The 18599-nt window shown below is 48.9% G+C and overlaps 1 protein-coding gene across 3 annotated transcripts; it reads left to right on the top strand.

Annotated features, from left to right (window-relative positions):
* Window positions 1-2129: 2129 nt before the first annotated feature.
* Window positions 2130-18231, top strand: SLC52A3 (solute carrier family 52 member 3). 3 transcript variants are annotated; one of them, XM_081033820.1, is made up of 6 exons: window positions 2130-2261; window positions 11761-12385; window positions 14059-14561; window positions 16265-16388; window positions 16797-17046; window positions 17595-17973. In XM_081033820.1, exons 2-5 carry the CDS (start codon window positions 11819-11821, stop codon window positions 17007-17009), a joined length of 1407 nt encoding a protein of 468 aa, XP_080889946.1. In that variant the 5' UTR covers window positions 2130-2261; window positions 11761-11818; the 3' UTR covers window positions 17010-17046; window positions 17595-17973. The 3 variants fall into 3 exon arrangements, with proteins under 3 accessions (XP_080889946.1, XP_080889944.1, XP_080889945.1); XM_081033819.1 differs by lacking the exon at window positions 2130-2261 and adding an exon at window positions 2474-2491 and having other exon boundaries at window positions 17595-17974; XM_081033818.1 differs by having other exon boundaries at window positions 2168-2261; window positions 16797-18231.
* The last annotated feature ends 368 nt before the right edge of the window (window positions 18232-18599 follow it).

Here is an 18599-nt window from a genome sequence, read left to right as displayed (position 1 = left end):
TCAATCCCCGCCTGGGTCACTGTGACCTGTGCCTTCATTAAAAAAAAGTAATTGTGGTTTAAAAGGTTAAAAATAATTGCAAAATCACAATAACTTTTGCACCAATCTAATAGAAGTTTGGTCAACGAATGAAGGTCTCAGTATATGGGATATAGAAAGATCTCTAAGAGATAAAGGCAAGCTTCAGACCAACACGGATGATATGTCCCACTGTGTAAAGAATGTGGCTGGGATGTTTTCCTGGAAACCTAAAACTGCTTTTTTAAAAAGTCTATTAATTAAACAACAACAAAGGCTCTAAAAATTTCTGGAGATGACAAAGAAAGGGGAGAATATTTGACTGCGTTTCATTCATTCATGTATGCAACAAACATACACTCGGATTAAGCTCCCAATACTGATTATGTTACATAAGATGTCTGGAAAGGTTTCTTTGGAGGAGGTGGCGTTTGAGATTGACTTTGATACATGGACAGGATTGTGCCAGAAAGAGATGGGGCAGGAAGAATATTCTAATGGAAGTAGGGTTTCCAGGCCGGAATTCCCACCCGTTCTCAGGAATTTTTTTCCCCGTTCCCGAATCCCAAGAAAAGTTGGTCGGGAAATCAGGAAAATCAGCTTCTTGAACCCAGTAATACCCACAATGGGAAATAAACATACTAATCACAATGTATCTCTTAGCTAATTTTTATCCTATTTATTTATTTATTTATTATTTTTTATTATATTTTATTTATATTTTTTTATTATATTTATTTTATTTTTTATTTTTTTATTTTTCTAACCCTATTTATCACTAGGGTTTCCAGGCGGGAATTCCCACCCATTCTCGGGATTTTTTTTTGCTTTTCCGTTCCCGAATCCTGAGAAAAGTTGGTCGGGAAATTGAGAAAATTGGCTCCTTGAACCCAGGTGGTTGGTAGTATCGGCCATCACTTTGTGGGAACGATTCATTGTGGAGAACAGAAAACAGTTTATGTCTCGGGATTCGGGAATGGGAAAGCAAAAAATATTCCTGAGAATGGGTGGGAATTCCTGCCTGGAAACGCTAAATGCAAGGAACCACATGGAAATTTTGGTGGCTCAGATGTACTATAAATACTTACAGAGTGGTAAGCAGCTCTGCTTGTAAGCTGCAGGGCTACACACAAAAAAGACAAGTGATAAAGTTGTCAAGGCTGATTGGTCCCAGCTGAGAAAGGACCTAACTGTGAGGCTGAGGCATTTTTCGTGATTTGGTGAGCAATGGAGGAGTCTTTGAAGGTTAATAATAAGGATACATTTTTAAATAAAAAATAAAAATAACATACAAGGCACCTGTGAGATGGCCAGAGTGAGACCAACCACATCAGCAGGGATGTGGTTCACACCTAAGGGAGAACTTCCTGTTGCAGTCAGAGGGGAGCATCTCTGGGAGGGACGGATTGGGGCCAGGAGCCGCCACACTGATGGAGTCCTGATGGAGGACACGTGTTTCAGACTCCTTAGGAGCAATTTCTTGTTGTCCCTGTGATCCAAGGTGTTTGTACCAACACTTCCTGAGCCCCGAACAGCTGAGACAGCAGTCCGGGGTCTGCTCACCCTCCTCCCAAGTATTCACCTGGAGACAGATTGCTTGATAAGTAAATGCATGTCTTGGACAATAATGCAAACAGCAGGTCAGAGTTATTTGTAGAAGTCAACATGCAGCAAGAATTTACTATGTGCCAGGCCCTGTGCAGTTGATTTACATCATGTGGGTGCCAGTTTGAGTCTTGGTTCGAATTCAGAGCCTGCGTTTACCAGCTATAGCACCTCGAGCAAGTCGCTTAACCGCTTTGTGCCTCAGTTTCCCCATCTGTAAAGTAGGGAATAAAAGTAGCACCAGCCTACTGCCCTGGGATTATTTAGAGAATTAAGCAGATAGGAGACCAGCTGTGCCAGGGCTTGACTGCTCCGGGCCTCTGTTTCCTCGTCTATAAAAGGGGGATAGTTATAGTACCCCCCCAAAAGGCTGGGGTGAAGATTAGCTACAGGTCAAGCTGTGCCTGCCAGAGTCAGCTCAGCACACACTGGCTGATTGCCACCCTATGAGGAGAGCGCTATTATTATCCCCGCTTTCCAAAGGGCTTGCTTAAGCACCAGTAGTTGAACCAAGTGTTTCTGCTCCCTGGAGTTCTGTCCCTGTGGGAAAGGAATTCCAGTAGCCATGGGCTGGGGCCATGGCCAGTGGGCAAATCTTTTGCCTTCTGGAGATCAACCCTCAGGAAGTCTGAATAGCTGTAAGTACTGGATAATGTCAGCCCTTTATTGTCACTATCCCTGTGATAATCAGGACTCTCCTCCCAGCTAGGCTGCTGGGCGGGTTCCAGACACACAGTAGGCTCTTGGTGACCCTGGGAGCCCCGCCCACCCTGCCCCAGCCTTTTCCCCACTTCGGGGGCGGGGACAGGTTAATACAAACCGAACCTCCCTGCCCCTCCCATGCAGAGCTGCTGGAGGAGACCAGCAGGTAAGCGACCGGCGCTGGGCGGCTCCGGCCTGTGAGGGCACAGCTGCAGGTACCGGCGACCGGCACGGGGTGGAGGAGGTAGCCCATGGCCTTTCCCCTAGTTTCAGGCTGCTAGGTCCGAGGCGGGAGGGATAGGAGAAAAGAAGGGCCTCCTTCTCTGCTGGCCGGTGGGTAGGGTTGGAGTTGGGACAACTGGAACCGGCTGGGTGGACCAGCACCTTCCTCCTCAGGCCAGAACACTGGGCCCTCACTGGCCTCTGCCCGGCTGCATCTCCACGCTGTTGGGACCTCTAGATGGCTGCTTCTGCCAGGTGGGGCTGGAGCCTCACCAGCCTGGCACCAGAGCTGGGGGTTGGGGGTTGGGATGGACACCAAGCAGAGGGGAACCCAGCCAAGGTCAGCACCGTGGGAGGCCTGACGCCCTTCCAGACCCTGGGAGGGAGGAGGAGGAGGAAGGGAACTTACAGTCCCAGCTGGCCCTGCTGGGCTCCCGTTATCTCCTTGTTTCCTCCCTGGCAGCAAAGCCCAACAAGCCTGGGCATCCTCAGAACCTCTGGTGGAACTTCAACCCAGAGAGGGTGAGCAGCTGGCCTGAGGATACACAGCAGGGAGCATGGACAGGCTGTGTGCCAGCAGCACCTCTTCTCGGGGCCTCAGGTTTCCCAGATCTGTGAGATGGGAACATAGAATTGGAGGAGGCCTGGGGGAACTCCAAGACAAGGAGAGGTGAAAAAGGCCTTTTGGTACGCATGCATGTGAGCTGTGAACGGCTGGGTGGCTAAGCCAGGCCAGGCATCCAACACACCCAGCTACTCCTTTTACTCTATTTCCTCCTTATCTCAGCTCCTCTTTTTGCCCTGCTTCTGTCCCTCTGTCTTTCATTCTGCTCATTTCTGCTTCTAGCTTTTGGTTCTTTCTGTCTCTCTGTGTCTCAGTTTTTTTCTCCATTTCTCCCTTTACGTTTTTGGTCTTGACCCTCTCAGTCTCCCTGCTCTGTTGACTCAAAGTCACCCCACTCTTGCCCAGACAACGTCCCCACCACCCTAATCATATTAGGGTGGAGACCAGCCCCAGACCCACAGGGAGAGAGGTCTGCAGGACTCACCAAGGATTCCAGCAGCCAGGGACCTGGGACAATGCTGACTAAGACCCTTGTCCAGACCTTGTCAGACCCTGGCACTGCCTGGGGCCACCCTAGACAACTCAACCTGCATGGCTAAGGCAAGCTCCGTTCGTGGCCCAGGCTTTGGCAAACCAGATGGCCACCTGAACACTGAGAGAGGATAGGACCCTAAGCTCATGGAGATGACACTCCAGTGGGAGAGACCATCACTTAACAGACAGAGATAGAGCTAATGCACCATAGTGCTGAGAAGGAATAAAGCAGAGAGCCGGAGAGAGTGCCGGGGTGGAGGCTGTTTGGGTTCTGATGTTAAGGTCACACAGGACCTTTCCTGCCTGGTCAGGGAGGAGATGGCCCAGCCACACACTGAGGGTGCACTGGCCCTGGGAGGGAACTTCACACCAGCTCCCTTCACTCCCTTGGGCCTGGGACTTTCAGCTTTAGATGTAAGAATGTGAAGGAGGAGACACCTCTGCCTGGGGCTGTCTTGGCTTCTCTGTCTGTTTGCCCACCTGTTATAGGAGCATCTTGGGTGTCTCATTCAAAGGCTTAGGTTGCTGGTCTCCTACAATCACAGGAGGGGCCCCAGGAAGCAGGTATGTCTTGAAGGCTCTCTCAGGTTCTCTGAGGTCTGTACCTCATTTCTCCCCTTCCCCCCACAAGTGCTGGGGAGGCCCGGGGGTAGAGGAAAGGGATCCTCCTCAGCTTGGCCCATATAGCCTCTTCACACCCACTTACCCCCCAGGGCTTTGCTTGTGCTGGTTAAGAGGTCTGAGTCCACAGTCAGACATGCCTGGGCTCAAATCTCAGCTCCTAGATGACCAGCTGTGTGACCTCAGATAAATTACTTGCCCTCTCTGAGCCTCAGTTTCCTCATCTATAAAATGGAGATAATCATAACACCTACCTCAGGACTGTTGAGAGGATTTGATGGATAGTATATGTAAAGTGCTTAGAACAGAGCCTGTCAAAACATGCAGCCAATAAAAGGCAGCAATTATAGTTGCTGTTGTTATTATTACTGTATTATCTTTTCTGCCTGGATTACTACACCAGCTTCCTAATGGGTTAACAAGTTTCACTCCTGCTTCCACCCTGGGCCCACATGATTCTCCTCACAACAGCCAGCATGATTCTGTGAAAAACTAAATTAGAGCTGGTCCCACCTCTGCCTAGCAATGAGGATTTTGGCTTAGAGAAAATATCCAAACTATTGCCTACCAGACCCTACATGACCAACCTGTCTCCACTTGCACTGCTGCAGCTGCATTGGCCTCCTGGCTATTTTTTCAATACCAAAATCTGCTTCTGGGACACAGCAAGTGAGGCCCCACCCCAGGGCCATTGCACTTGCTGTTCCCGCCCCCTGGACTACTCTTTCTGCTGACATGGCTCACTGCCATACATAGTTCCTTCATGTTCCCTCTGACAGCCCCATTTATGATTGCAGCCAGCCTCCGTGATTGCCCCCTCCTCCAAGCTTCACTTTCCTCCACAGCTCTCATCAGTGGCTGACTTGCTCTATATTTCTGTCATTTTGCTTAGTGACTGCTTCCCACACTTCCCTGAGAGCAGAGATTGTTGTCAAGAACACAGCAAATGCCCAATAAATACTGATTAAATGAATGAACAAGAACTGTAAGGTCACTGTATAAAAAATAGAAAACAAAGATGCATTTAAAAAATATATATATCCCAACCCACTCTAAGAGTTATTCATTCTGAGCGACTCCTTAGCTCTCTGAAAACAACCGGGCCTCTACACCTGCAGTTCTCTCTGCCCATGATGTCCCCCCACTCTTTGTCATTGATGGCTTTGTCCCCCAGGTCCAGGAGCATGCGGCACATGGTGTGGCTGGCCAAGAGTGGGCCAGGGCAGGGGAGCCATAAAGGAGATGGGTCGTTCTGGGCCATACCACCAACATAACTGTTCTCCAGATAAAGAAACGGACTAAAATTGCCAAACCACTCCCCTCAAATTACACAGCTATGCTGGGTCCTAGATCATAACCCAGAGAAGTCAGCTCTGTGGGTGTGGGGTAAGGCTTTCAGTGCATGGGACCCATTGTGCAGAAATGAAATTCAGGCTCTTTACCTGCACTGTCTGCCCTTACCTTCCCATCAAGCCCACTGCTCCAGCCATACTGGCCCAGGTTCATCTCTGCCCCAAGTTCTTTACAAAAGCTGTTCCTGCTACGTATGGGTATTTTATGACAGTCACGAGCCACTTAATGACGGGGATATGTTCTCAGAAATGTGTCCTTAGGTGATTTCGTTGTTGTACAAACATCATAGCGTGTACTTCCCCAAACCTCGATGGTACAGCCGACTACACACCTAGGCTACATGGCAGAGCCTATTCCTCCTAGGCTACAAGCCTGTTCAGCATGTGACTGTACAAAACAACACAAGATTAAGTCACCCACAAGAGAAAATGATGCAATCGAGAGACGGTAAACATGGGATGTACGAGCCTGTTGCCAACGCACAGTGGCACAGTTTTACAGCAAACATTTTTGGAATAAGTAGAAAGAACACAGTCTAAGATAACAATAGAAAGTATAGTATAGTAACTACATAAACCAGTAACATAGTTGGTTATTATCATGATCAAGTATTATATACTGTACGTAATTGTATGTGCTATACTTTTATACGACTGGCAGCCCAGTAGGTTTGTTTACACGAGTATCACCATGAAGACGTGAGGAATGTGTTATGCTATGATGTCACTCGGTGATAGGAATTTTTCAGGTCCATTATACTCGTATGGGACCACGATCATATTTGCAGTCCATCAGTGACTGAAATGGCAGCACACTGTGCGTGACTGTATTGTTCTTTAATTTTAAAAAGATTTAAACATTTGATCCAGCTGGAATTGATTTGGGAGGCAGGGTAAGAAGTAAGAAAGAGACCCAGCTTTGTTCTTCCCAAATGACTACTCAATGGCAAGTCTTATTTTCTAACTGGTTCTATGCAGGAAAACTACGTATTTATAAACATGGAACTGGCCTCCTTGCTGACCCCTTTCATTAGCTTAACAGCTTTTCAGATGATAAAGGTAATCGTCTCCTGCAAATTCACCTCCTCTCTTTAATTATTTACTTCCTCCTCTTCATTAGGCATGTCATTTATCCACTACCTTCTGCTGTCAAGGCCTGGAACAGACCTTTGCCCCAAGTTGACTCCTAACCTTTTGATGTCTCTCAACAACTAATTTTGTTGGATTTTCGTTTTTGATCAAATCCTTGTTGGGGTAGGACCTGAGTTTCTGAGTTGGAGCTTAATAGTAAAGGAGATAAATATACTCGTTCATTTCTGGTTACTATAATTGGCCAGTGTACATCCTTGAACCTGTATCTCTGTACATTGAGCTAGGGTTTTGCTGCATATAAAATTAGAGTGGCTTAAACAAGATAGAAGCTTATTTACAACTTAAACAATGTTTAATAAACAGAATAGTTTCGTGGCAGGCAGAACAGAGCTGCTATGGCAGCTCTGTGCCACAAAGTCCTGAGAGGTCTAATCTCCATCTGGCACCCACACTATCTCCCACGGTGCAAAATGGCTGCTGGAGTTCTGGCCATCACGTCTGAGTTCCAGATAGCAGGGTGGAGGAAGCGCAAAATGGCACCCTCCCTTATCTTGAAGGAGATTTCTCAAGTCCCTGACAACTTTATTGTCCTGGGCTTGATCGGGGCCATGCCTAGTTACAAAGGAGGCTGGACATGTAGTCCTTTGACTTGGTGACCATTTGCCCAACCAAAAATCTGGTCTCTGTAACAACTAAGGGAGAAGGAAAGAGTGGCTAATGGGAAGCATCTAGCAGCCTCAGCCTTGGAATATCATACAACTCTTTACCTATTTTTTCTTCCCATATTGTTTCACCGATCATAGTCAGAACTCGGTCTGAGTTGGCCCAGGACAGCTTTTTTTCAGTGGGATTCTGCCTGCTTTACACCAGATTCTGGTCTCAGGTGAGGTGGACAGCCATCACCTGTTTTGGGGTCTTCTTCGAGAGTATAGTGGGAAGCTGGGAAGCGCACCAGAGCTCCTGGTCTTTGAAAGAGGTCCTCTCCCTCCTCCACTCCACTGACCCTCCAGGAGGACCTGCCTGCGTTTTGCAGCCCCTGAGTTACCTTGGCCAAGGTAGGGTGGGAAACTCCACCTTTTCATCTAGTTCCAGCAGTCCCCTCCTCTCCACCCCCAAGTCACCTCTACTTTGACCAGTGGTTGCACTTGAGGTCTGCAACCCACACACCTCTTCCTCCTACTTTTCTCTGGCCACACCCCTGTGGCTTTTCTCCTTGTATTGTTCAGAGCTCGGGACACAAAGCAGATGCTTAATCATCCCTTGTTGATTGATTAGGAGGAAGTAATGATAAAACTTTGCCTTCAGGAATTACTTGTGTTGTGGTAACCAGAAGTGTGTTCAAGGTAATTGAATGTCTTCAAATGCAGTTGAAATCTTTGCTGAAATAGTAATCAGAGCAGTTAATGTTTGTTGAGCATTTGCTCTGTCAGGCACCATTGTAGCATTTTGCAGGTTCATGGTCATTGCAATCTTGATGGTGGTACTGGGAGCCTCCCCATTTTGCAGAAGAGGAATCGGTCACAGGAAGTTGTCATTTGCTCAGCGTAGAAGGGTTGAAGCTGGGATTTGAACCCAGGCATCTGGCTCCAGATTTTACTATAGGAGAGAACAGTGGCTGAAGTCTGAGACAGAGAGAGGCCCAAAACTGGATTCCAGCCCCACCTTTGCCGCAACTTGTAAGGGATCCTGGGCAAGCCACACCTCCCTCTCAAAAATAAGGAATTGCAGTGCCTACAGGGCCAGGCAAGGCCCAGGCAGGTACCCTAAGGTAAAGAGGGTCAAGAGTGATTGTTGCCATATGAGCATGCGTGGTGTGGTCTTCCAGAATATTCCTGAGAAGCCAGAAATCTTGGGTTTAGTATGCCACCTCCTGACTTGCGGATTTTGGTGACCAATTGCTTTTAACACACAGCAAACCGAAATAACACATCTGCTGCCTGGTCGAAGCCCAGAAGTTGCCAATTTACAAATATTGAGCTGACTAGATCATCTGAAAAGTTCTTCTGCCTTCAAAATGCCAGATTCCAAAGCAGACTTCTGCCCTCTAAGAACATCAGTCTCCCCAGAAATGTGCCTGCGTACGTCCACACCAGAAAACCTTACATGAAGGGAGCCCGGGGCCCAGTGCTGGGCAGCCAGCGTAGCTTTCCTGGGGACAGGGTCCTGCAGAAAGCTGGGCTGCAGAGGAGGAAGGGGGGTGGTGCAGCCAGGCAGATGGCAGTTGCCTGGAGCTGCTCCTCTCTTGGCTCCTCCCTGATGTACCCAGAGCCGGGCTGTTAGGCCATCTTCACAGGTTAGAGAACAGAGCGTAAGTGACTTAGCTAAGGTGGTGGAGCGGGACTGAAAACAGGTCGGGCTGCATTCTGCTCCAACACTTCCCAGAGAGGAAAAGAGGTGGCTTTGGGAAAGGGTGCAGTGGGTTTCCCCAGTGGAGGAAAGAGGAAGGGAGTTGGGATTTGAGAGTCAGTTCTGAGTGTGGGAAGCCTGCTGTGGTGTCAAGACTTTCCCGGGTAAAGTGTTGCCACAAAGGGCACTCCTGAATGTTCCAGAAGAACAGAGACAAGGCGGTAAAGACTGACAGTGTAAACTGAGCAGAACCCAAGGATCAGGGGTCACCACGGGGTCACGGTGGTGGGGAGCCAAGTACTGCAGGGGACCCACTCCAAATCCCACCTCCCAGGCTTAGGAGAGCCCCTCCAGCCCTGTGGACCCCACCCCATCCCCCATCTGTGAAAGGAAGTGAGTGATTGGCCCAATCAACATTCCTCTCCAAAGTGGTGCTTGAGCCCCCAGTGATTTCAGGTGGTGCCTCAGAGGGATTTTTTTTTTCCCTTTCTAATTTTGAATAGTCCTGTGTTTATTTCCATGTGAATTAGAAAAAATAACTGTTGGTATACCTGGCATTTCACCATAATGAAAATAGCTAACCCTTGGTGAGTGCTTACTGTGTGTCAGGTGCAGTTTGAGACAAGAGAAACTCCACATATTTGCATCTCATGGATACTGTCATTGTCCTTTATTTACAGATGAGGAGAATGAGGTACAGAGAGGCAAAGTCACTTACTTGCCCATAGTCACTCTCCTAGTACATAAGTGGCAGAGCTGGGTTCAAGCCCAGGCACCTGGCTCCAGAGTTTCACTCTGGTCTCCAGTACTTTTGCTTAGACTGAGGGTAGATGGAAGAGTCACATCACAGGTAGTATGACACAGGTCATTGTGAAGGTGGTAAACAGATGGCAGAATGGTTCCAGAGGGCTCCAAGGACCCGTCCAGCCAGGGAGTTCTATAATTTCAGAAGAAAAAGGCCAGATTGGAATTTTATAGCAGGTAACCATATTTTTGTAACAGATAGTATCTTTATAGTTCACAAGTCAAAACCCTAGAAAAAAGATCTACAAATCCTTTTTTTTTTAAGATTTTATTGGGGAAGGGGAACAGGACTTTATTGGGGAACAGTGTGTACTTCCAGGCCTTTTTTTTCCCCAAGTCAAGTTGTTGTCCTTTCAATCTTAGTTGTGGAAGGTGCCGTTCAGCTTCAAGTTGTTGTCCTTTCAATCTTAGTTGTGGAAGGTGCCGTTCAGCTTCAAGTTGTTGTCCTTTCAATCTTAGTTGTGGAAGGTGCCGTTCAGCTTCAAGTTGTTGTCCTTTCAATCTTAGTTGTGGAAGGTGCTGTTCAGCTTCAAGTTGTTGTCCTTTCAATCTTAGTTGTGGAGGGTGCCGTTCAGCTTCAAGTTGTTGTCCTTTCAGTCTTAGTTGTGGAGGGCGCAGCTCAGCTCCAGGTCCAGTTGCCGTTGCTAGTTGCAGGGGGCGCAGCCCACCATTCCTTGTGGGAGTTGAACTGGCAACCTTGTGGTTGAGAGGATGCACTCCAACCAACTGAGCCGTCCAGGAGCTCAGCAGCAGCTCAGCTCAAGGTGCCATGTTCAGTCTTCGTTGCAGGGGGCTCTGCCCACCATCCCTTGTGGGACTCGAGGAATTGAACCAGCAACCTTGTGGTTGAGAGCCCACTGGCTCATGTGGGAATCAAACCGGCAGCCTTTGGAGTCAGGAGCACGGCGCTCTAACCGCCTGAGCCACCGGCCGGCCCCACAAATCCTTGTGTACAGCTGCCACAAACATCCCAGCAGTTCCTGCCTGTCCTGCCAGGACTGCTTTGTGCAAATGCAAGCTAAGAAAACATAGTCTTCCTCCTCTTCCCCTGTGTTCAAAGGCAGCACACTGTCTGCCTACCTTTATGTTGTTCATTTGTCAACGTAGCCTCAGGACCTGTCCCTGTCAGCCTGGGAGCTCTCCCACGGGCCTCACTCTTTTTGACAGGTGTATAGCATTCCAACTCATAGGCATTCTTTTCATTGGCCCCTCCTCTGTGGACAGGCACTGGGTCATTTCATACGTTTTGCTATTATCAACAAGGCCACGAGGAATAATAACCTCATACGTGTGTCATTTTGTCTAGGGCAGGTAATCTTTGGAACAATCTCATGGTGACAAACGGCCCCTTGAGTCATTGTTAATGGACATTTCCCATGATGAATGAAGGTGATAATCTTTTCATATGTTTAAGGCTTATTTGTACTTTTTCTCTGAAATGTTCAGATCCTTTGCCCATTTCTCTAGTGGGTCTTCTTGTTCTTAATTTTCTAAAAATTCTTTATATATTAGGAAGGTGAGCTCTTTGTCTGTGCTTTACATTGCAAATATATTTCCCCCACATTGTCATCTGTCTTTTCATCTTGCTGTTGGTAATTTTTTTTGCCTTTTTTGCAGAGGGTGTTTTGTTGGTTTATTTGTTTGCTTTTGTGTGTTTTCATATTTATGCAGTTGAATGTATCAAACTTTTCTTTGGTGGTCTCTGGATTTACAAGTCATGGTTAGACAGCCTTTCCTCCTGGAAGGTTAGTTATAAAGGAATTTGTTCTTGTTTTCTGCTAATAAAAAGCCAACTTGTTCATGAAAAGGGGAATGAGAAGAGAAAACTCTGGGCACAAAAACCCAGCCTTTTGCTACACTGTGAACCTGACATTGCTCACCTGGTGTTTTTCTCTGTAGGCCTTGCTGCAGACTAACCTGGGGAGGTGGCAGACTCTGGCCCAAAGCAGGCATCACCATGGCCCTCCTGACACACCTGTTGGTCTGCACCTTCGGGATGGGCTCCTGGGTAGCCATCAACGGGCTCTGGGTAGAGCTGCCCTTATTGGTGGCAGAGCTGCCTGAGGGCTGGTACCTGCCCTCCTACCTGACAGTGATTATCCAGCTGGCCAATGTCGGCCCCCTCCTGGTCACCCTGCTCCATCACTTCCGGCCTGGCTACCTTTCTGAGGTGCCCGTCATCTTCACCGTGCTGGGCGTGGGCACTGTCGCCTGCATCCTCTTTGCCTTCCTCTGGAACGTCACCTCTTGGGTGCTGAATGGCCACCACAGCGTCACCTTCATGGTCCTCACTTTTTTCCTGGCCCTGGTGGACTGCACCTCCTCCGTTACCTTCCTGCCCTTCATGAGCCAGCTGCCTACCCATTATCTCACCACCTACTTTGTGGGTGAAGGACTCAGCGGCCTCCTGCCTGCCCTGGTGGCTCTTGCCCAGGGCTCAGGGCTCACCACCTGCGTCAACGTCACTGAGACCTCTCACACCACCGCAAGCCCTAATACCACCTGGAGGACCGACACTCCACAGGTACCTGGCATCACCAGAGCTGGTACAGTGCTCTGTACTTCATCACAGAAAGATCACTTGTTTCTGGCATGTTGGGTGGACCCATGTTCTTGACCTGGCTGCAGTTGAGATGACCTGGGAGAGCTACTGAAACAGACCAGTGGGCCTCTCACACAGCCAGATCAATTAAATAAAACTCTCTGAAGGTGGGGTTTCCCTGAAATCCTTGAGGTCAGATGTGTATTGGAATCTGGAGTTTCAGATTTTAGAACACACCTGCCCCACCTGTTGGGCAGTAATCCAGTACAGGGACACCGCTGTGAACGGCCTCACACCCTTTCAAGTGTGGCTACCAAGTGAGTCATGAAAACATTCTGAGCTTTTTGGATTTCCAAATTGCAAAATAGGGATTGTGAGTTTATATGTATTCACAATTCCCCACATGACGCTAAGGTAGAGCCAGGGCTGAGAACCATAGACTGTAGACATTGCCTCAACACCCCCTGTTGTTAAAACGTCTGTCAACGTAAGAAACGTCCAAATCTGTAGAGAATTTTTCTAAGAGTTTCTTTGAGCCCAAACTGGTGACAACTGCCAGGAAGCAAGATCTCAAATGCCTTGGAGGATAATAGCTTTGCAGTTTCTTTTATGCATTTGAAATTAAAGAGGGAACATAAGGAAGGTTACATGGAGGTGGGAGAAGGCAAGATGGGCACTCGATTACAAAATAGTTAAGATTCTGTGCTCTCTTGAGGATGATTAAGCCTTTGGGGATCCTTACTCTGGCATTTCAAAGGTGTGTTAACCTAAATGCACTGAAACAATGGACAGGGCTTGCTTAAGGCAAAGATAAGCCTTTCACTAAAGAATGTGTATGTCTGGGCGTGACTACCCTACCATGCTCTGCCCGGTTAGGACTTTATGCTCAGATCACCCCATGAAGTTACTTTCCATAGAACCCCTTTTTCCAGCCACATTTCAAACTTTTTTTCACTGGATATTGGACAACTTACATATGCCTGGTGTTAATCCAAACCACAGCTGTAACAGCAGTGGTTACAAACCAGTGGCCTGTGCATCGTAGGTGGCGAGCATTTTTTTTTCTTTTTCAAGTGTTTGAATTAGTTGATGGCATTTGAATTTTTTGAAATTTCACATATGTGAATCTAGATGTATGGTAATCTCTTGGAAAGAGACCTGGCCACACCCGGCCACAACGCCACGGGGGGACTTGGGGTGCCGCTGCTCTCCTGCTGGCTGGTCCCCCAGCAGCCCCTCCTCTGAACATATTGTGGTTGTCAGCCCTGGAGAACAGGAGAGTGGGAAGAGGTATAGCTTCTGAGTCAGAAAGAACCTAGTGGACTGGGTTTGCCACATGCTTCTATGACCCTCAGGTAAGACGAACTGTTCTGCTACTTCCATTCCCTCTAAAACCGGGGAGAATGGTCCCCGCTGCACAGGCCTGTTAGCAGGTGCACGTGAGCTGAGGCGTGCCAAGCCCTGGTGCCTCCCAAGTAGTCAGTCAGTGTGAGCACTTATTATCATTACCTTAGTAGTTCTGTGTGTATCATTCATCACACGCTTATTAATAATAACGCATCATATTTATTGTACATTATCATTATTAATGCTGTCGTTAACTGTGTCCCACCATCGCCTAGGGATCTGATGACCCTTGTCTTGTCTTTCCCCAGGGAGATAACAGCACTCCTGTGTCGGGTCTCAGTGGCATGGCGCTCTCCACGGGCCATCTGGAAAGCCACTACCTCCCCGCCAACTTCTCGCCCTTGGTCTTCTTCCTGCTCCTGGCCTTCATGATGGCCTGCTGCCTCATCGCCTTCTTTCTCCTCCAGCATTACCCCAGGCACTGTAAAACCTCCACAGAAGACCTCCTCACCTCCCAGGTCACCCTCTACGCCATCCGGCCGCTGAAAGAGGGCCTGGGCCCCCCAGGCCCGGGGGATAGCAGTAAAGGCCAGGGGCATCTGGAAGAGAAAAGGGCCCCTCATCACCTGGCCCAGCTGTTTTTCATCTATGTCCTGGTGGCCTTTGTGAATGCTCTCACCAACGGCGTGCTGCCCTCTGTGCAGACCTACTCCTGCCTGTCCTACGGGCCGGTCACCTACCACCTGGCCGCCACCCTCAGCTCCATGGCCAACCCCCTGGCCTGCTTCTTCTCCATGTTCCTGCCTAACAGGTCTACCCCCTAACTGGCCCTGGGAAACCTGTTTGGGGGTGCACTTCATTCCAGAAGCCAGAATTCCAAATCCCACCATCAGGCTATATGTGTAGTGCTTAAGAATATGGTTCCTGGGGCTTGACTGCCTGGGTTCAAATCCCTGCTCTGCTACTTACTAGCTGTGTGATATTGGACAAGTCACTTCACCTCTCTGTGCCTCAGGGATTGTTATCTGGAAAATGGGGAAAATAATAGTTCTACCTCCTCAGATTGCTGGGAGTGTGAGATGAGCTAATTTGATAAAGCTTTCAAAGCAGTTCCTCGTGCACAGCAGGCCCAGTGCATCTACCATCACTGCCACTGGCCCACGAAAAGCAACAACCAGGCAGGAACTGAAGTTCCCATTTACAAATGGAAACCCTGAGGCTTGGAGAAAGGCTGGCCTGGTCTCATTCCCAGGATTTCAGCCCTGCCCTCCTGCCTGTAGCCCATGTGTCTCCCTTACAGCTGCAGTTCTAGAAGAATGACTGGGCAAATTAATAAAATGCAGATTGAGCCAGCCTGGACTGGGACCTGGGATTTCAAATTTTAATAAGTAACCTAAGTGACATAAGGATTTCAGAGCCCTGTAGGAGAAAGGCCCACCTTGGGGTCATGAAACTTTAAGTCCCACAGCCTCCCATCCGCCGCTCTGCCCTGCACGACCTCACTGGCCTCAGTCCTGCACATACCCACCTCCCTCAGTGCTGCCCACCCTGACCTGCCACAGCCACCTCCTCCGGCCCTGGAAGGAGTGACTATAGGAGAGTTAGACAGAAAATGTCAATTTGTCAGAAAGCTGAATTTTCTCCCTGGGGCTTAAAAACTGTGGAAGGAGGCTGGAGATTCTGGGGAAGCAGGACCAGAAACCACAGACCTGTGAAATGTGAGATGCTCAGAATGTTAGAAATACAGAATCTGAGAGTCAGGGAATCTAAAAATCTTGGAGCAGGAAGAGTCCTTTGAGGCAGGGGCAGACCAACCTTGGTGTTCTGAAGAGTATGGACAGGAAGACCCCCAGGGGCAGAGATTTCAAAGGGACAGTGTCCTCAATTGTCAGACCTGGGTCTACATGGGAGGCCACCAGGAGAATGCATCCAAACTGGCCACCAGGGTCCCCAGATCATGCAAACTTCACGTTGTAGATGTAGATGTAGCTGAGGCCAGAAGGGAAGGGCCACCCCAGATCTCACCACACCCTGCAGGGCCGATGCTGTGATCAAAGCCACCTTTTCCTCAGCCTGGCTTCTGGCTGGGGCTGGGTGTGCTGCAGGAGGAAATGACAGCAGGTAAAATACCAGGTACGGCCCACAGCCAGGTCCAGACCCTGCACACTCTGCTCCCACAGGCCCCCACATCCCTGCAAGACTCATTTTGAAGGTGGGGAAACTGAGGCTTAGGGATTCGTCTCAGCTTAGATGGTGGAACTAGGATTTGAACCCAGTCTGTGCAGCACCAGGGTCCTTCTGTTTCTCCTGCTGGGATGCTGGGCCCCGCCATTAATGCTCAGGGTGACTTACGCCAGCCTTGTCCATCAGGAGCTTCACTGACCCACTTGAGCCAGGTGGTCTGGAAGTTTCCATGGGTCTAATCTCTAACCCTGGAGATGCTGACCATTCCACGTGGCCCCCAGGGCAGGGGAGGCAGAGGTCAGGCCTCTCACCTCCCCCACTCTTCCCTAGATCTCTGCCATTCCTGGGGGTCCTCACAGTGCTTGGAACCAGCTTTGGGGCCTACAATATGGCCATGGCCGTGATGAGTCCCTGCCCCCTCATGCAGGGCCACTGGAGTGGAGAAGTCGTCATCGTAAGTATCTGCTCCCACAGGTGCCCCCTCACCTCGCCAAGGCCTGGGGAGACCTTGGGTATAGACCTTCCTATTGACCAAAGTCTTCTTATTCCTGCAGCCCCAGATTGGGGGGCGGGGATGCTTCTTATTTGGGAGTGGAGGCTTAGGAAGGTGAGGTGTCTGGTCCAAGCTGATAGTCCGGCCTGAAAGCCAGTCTTCCCACCATTTGTACATCAGCAGTGGCCTTCTCCCAGAGGCCCTTGACTTGATCATGGGGGACAGAAAAGCCGCTGGGCTCTCCTTTGCCCTTGGGGAGGGGTCAACTCATGGGGTTCCCTGAGCCCTGCTAGGTCACCCTTCACCCTTCGCCCGTGGGAGTCGTTCCAAAGCCCCCTTCACTCTGCATCTCTCACCCTATCTCTGCAGGTGGTCTCCTGGGTGCTCTTCACTGGCTGTCTGAGCTATGTCAAGGTGATGCTGGGTGTGACCCTGCGCGACCATAGCCGCAGCGCCCTCTTGTGGTGTGGAGCGACAGTGCAGCTGGGCTCGCTGTTCGGAGCTCTGCTCATGTTCCCACTGGTCAACGTTTGGCGGCTCTTCTCATCCGCGGACTTCTGCAGCCTGCAGTGCTCTGCCTAGGCCCACTAGAGGCACCTGGAAACTGGAACCCAGAGAGGCAAGGCAAGGGCCCAAGATTACGGGGCAAGTCGGGGGGTCTCGGAGGCAGAGCCTGAACCATCAACACAAACTCCCCTCAGTAAGGTGGGGAACGCCACAGGCCTCCCATGGGACCCGAAAATGTAAAGCACTGCCCTACCCAACTCTGAATCACAGAGCCTACAATTCCACCCTTTCAGAATTTCCTTCCTCTCTTGAGAGATAACTGACGAAAAGCACTCAGCTGGAGACAGGCTCAAGGGTGTTAGAAGGGAAAGAGCTGGGAGGGTGGGCTGGCCTTACAAGCTGTGACCTCGAGCAAGTCAGTTGATTTGTCTGTGCCTCTGTTTCCTCATCCATAAAATGGGATTATAATAAATAGCACCTACCTCAGAGGCTTGGCACAGGGATAAAAGAGAAACACACCGAGCGTGTAGCAAGCCTTCCTGGGGCACTTCCTCATCTGATGCCCAACAAGTAATAGCAGGAGTGACAACACAGCCTAAAGTGACCAGAGGGCTGGAGAGATGACCCCTGCCCCATATTCTTTCCCTACTATCCTCACAGAGGAGCTTCTAGAAGACAGATGGCTAATGGGATCTCAGGCATGTTGGCTCCCCGATTCCCAGTATGAACGGACAACGTACCTCACATAGCCCTTCCCATCTCCCCTCCAGACCCAGGAAGGCCTACTTCTTGGACAGTAAGTGACCTTCTGGGAGGCAGAGAAAGGTAATGAGGCGAGGGTCTAAACCAAGCCTCTGAAAGTGAGTCCCCATCCAACTCATCAAGGCTAAAAGTGAACACCGAGGACCCCAAAAAGCATTTCTCCCGACTGCAGGGAGGAGTATGGGGAAGGGTGTATTAGCTCTCTGATTGTTCTTTGGTTTTACTTTTCGTTGGTGTTTTTTTTTTTTTTAAATAAAGACGTTCCCTGCTTTTACACTAAAATCAGCCTTCCATGAAAAAGTCCACATGAACCTCTAAAATGTATCAATATCATCAGTTTTCAGTTGGCTACAAGGTCAAGACTGAGCTCAGAAACGGACAGAATCAAGTGCTTAGCGAATGTCTGGACCTGGCGTTTCTTTTCTTTAGTGGTTTGCTTGGTTTGCTTGCTACTACCCCTGCTTTTTAATTTATTTTTAATAGATAATATAGTCAACATGTTTCAAAAATCAAAAAATATAAAATGGTGTTCAGCAAAAAAAATCTCATCCCTCTCCTCTTCCTGGTCTGCCCAGCTCCTCTTACACACACACACAAGAGCACTTTTCTTAATCCCTTCTCTTCTAGAGATTATGCCAACATAAACAAATACAGAGTCTTTTTACAGAAAAAGTAGTAAACTACTGTGTACTTTGCACTTTAACTGAGACTGAAAATGGAACATGTTCTTGTTCTTTGTCATGATTGCATAGTATTCCACTGTATGGAGGTACGAGATTCATTTATTAATAAGTAGCCCTCTGCAAAAAGACATTTGAAGGTGTTGGAAACAAAAATTAAAAGTAAAATCTCCTGCCGACCCGGAAAACCTCTCCACAAAAGTAGAAGAGAAAGAAAACAGTT

This window comes from Rhinolophus hipposideros (genome assembly GCF_964194185.1).
Source record: "Rhinolophus hipposideros genome assembly, chromosome: 22".
In the NCBI taxonomy this organism is placed as follows: Eukaryota; Metazoa; Chordata; class Mammalia; order Chiroptera; family Rhinolophidae; genus Rhinolophus; species Rhinolophus hipposideros.
This window is presented reverse-complemented; position numbering and strand designations above follow the sequence as displayed.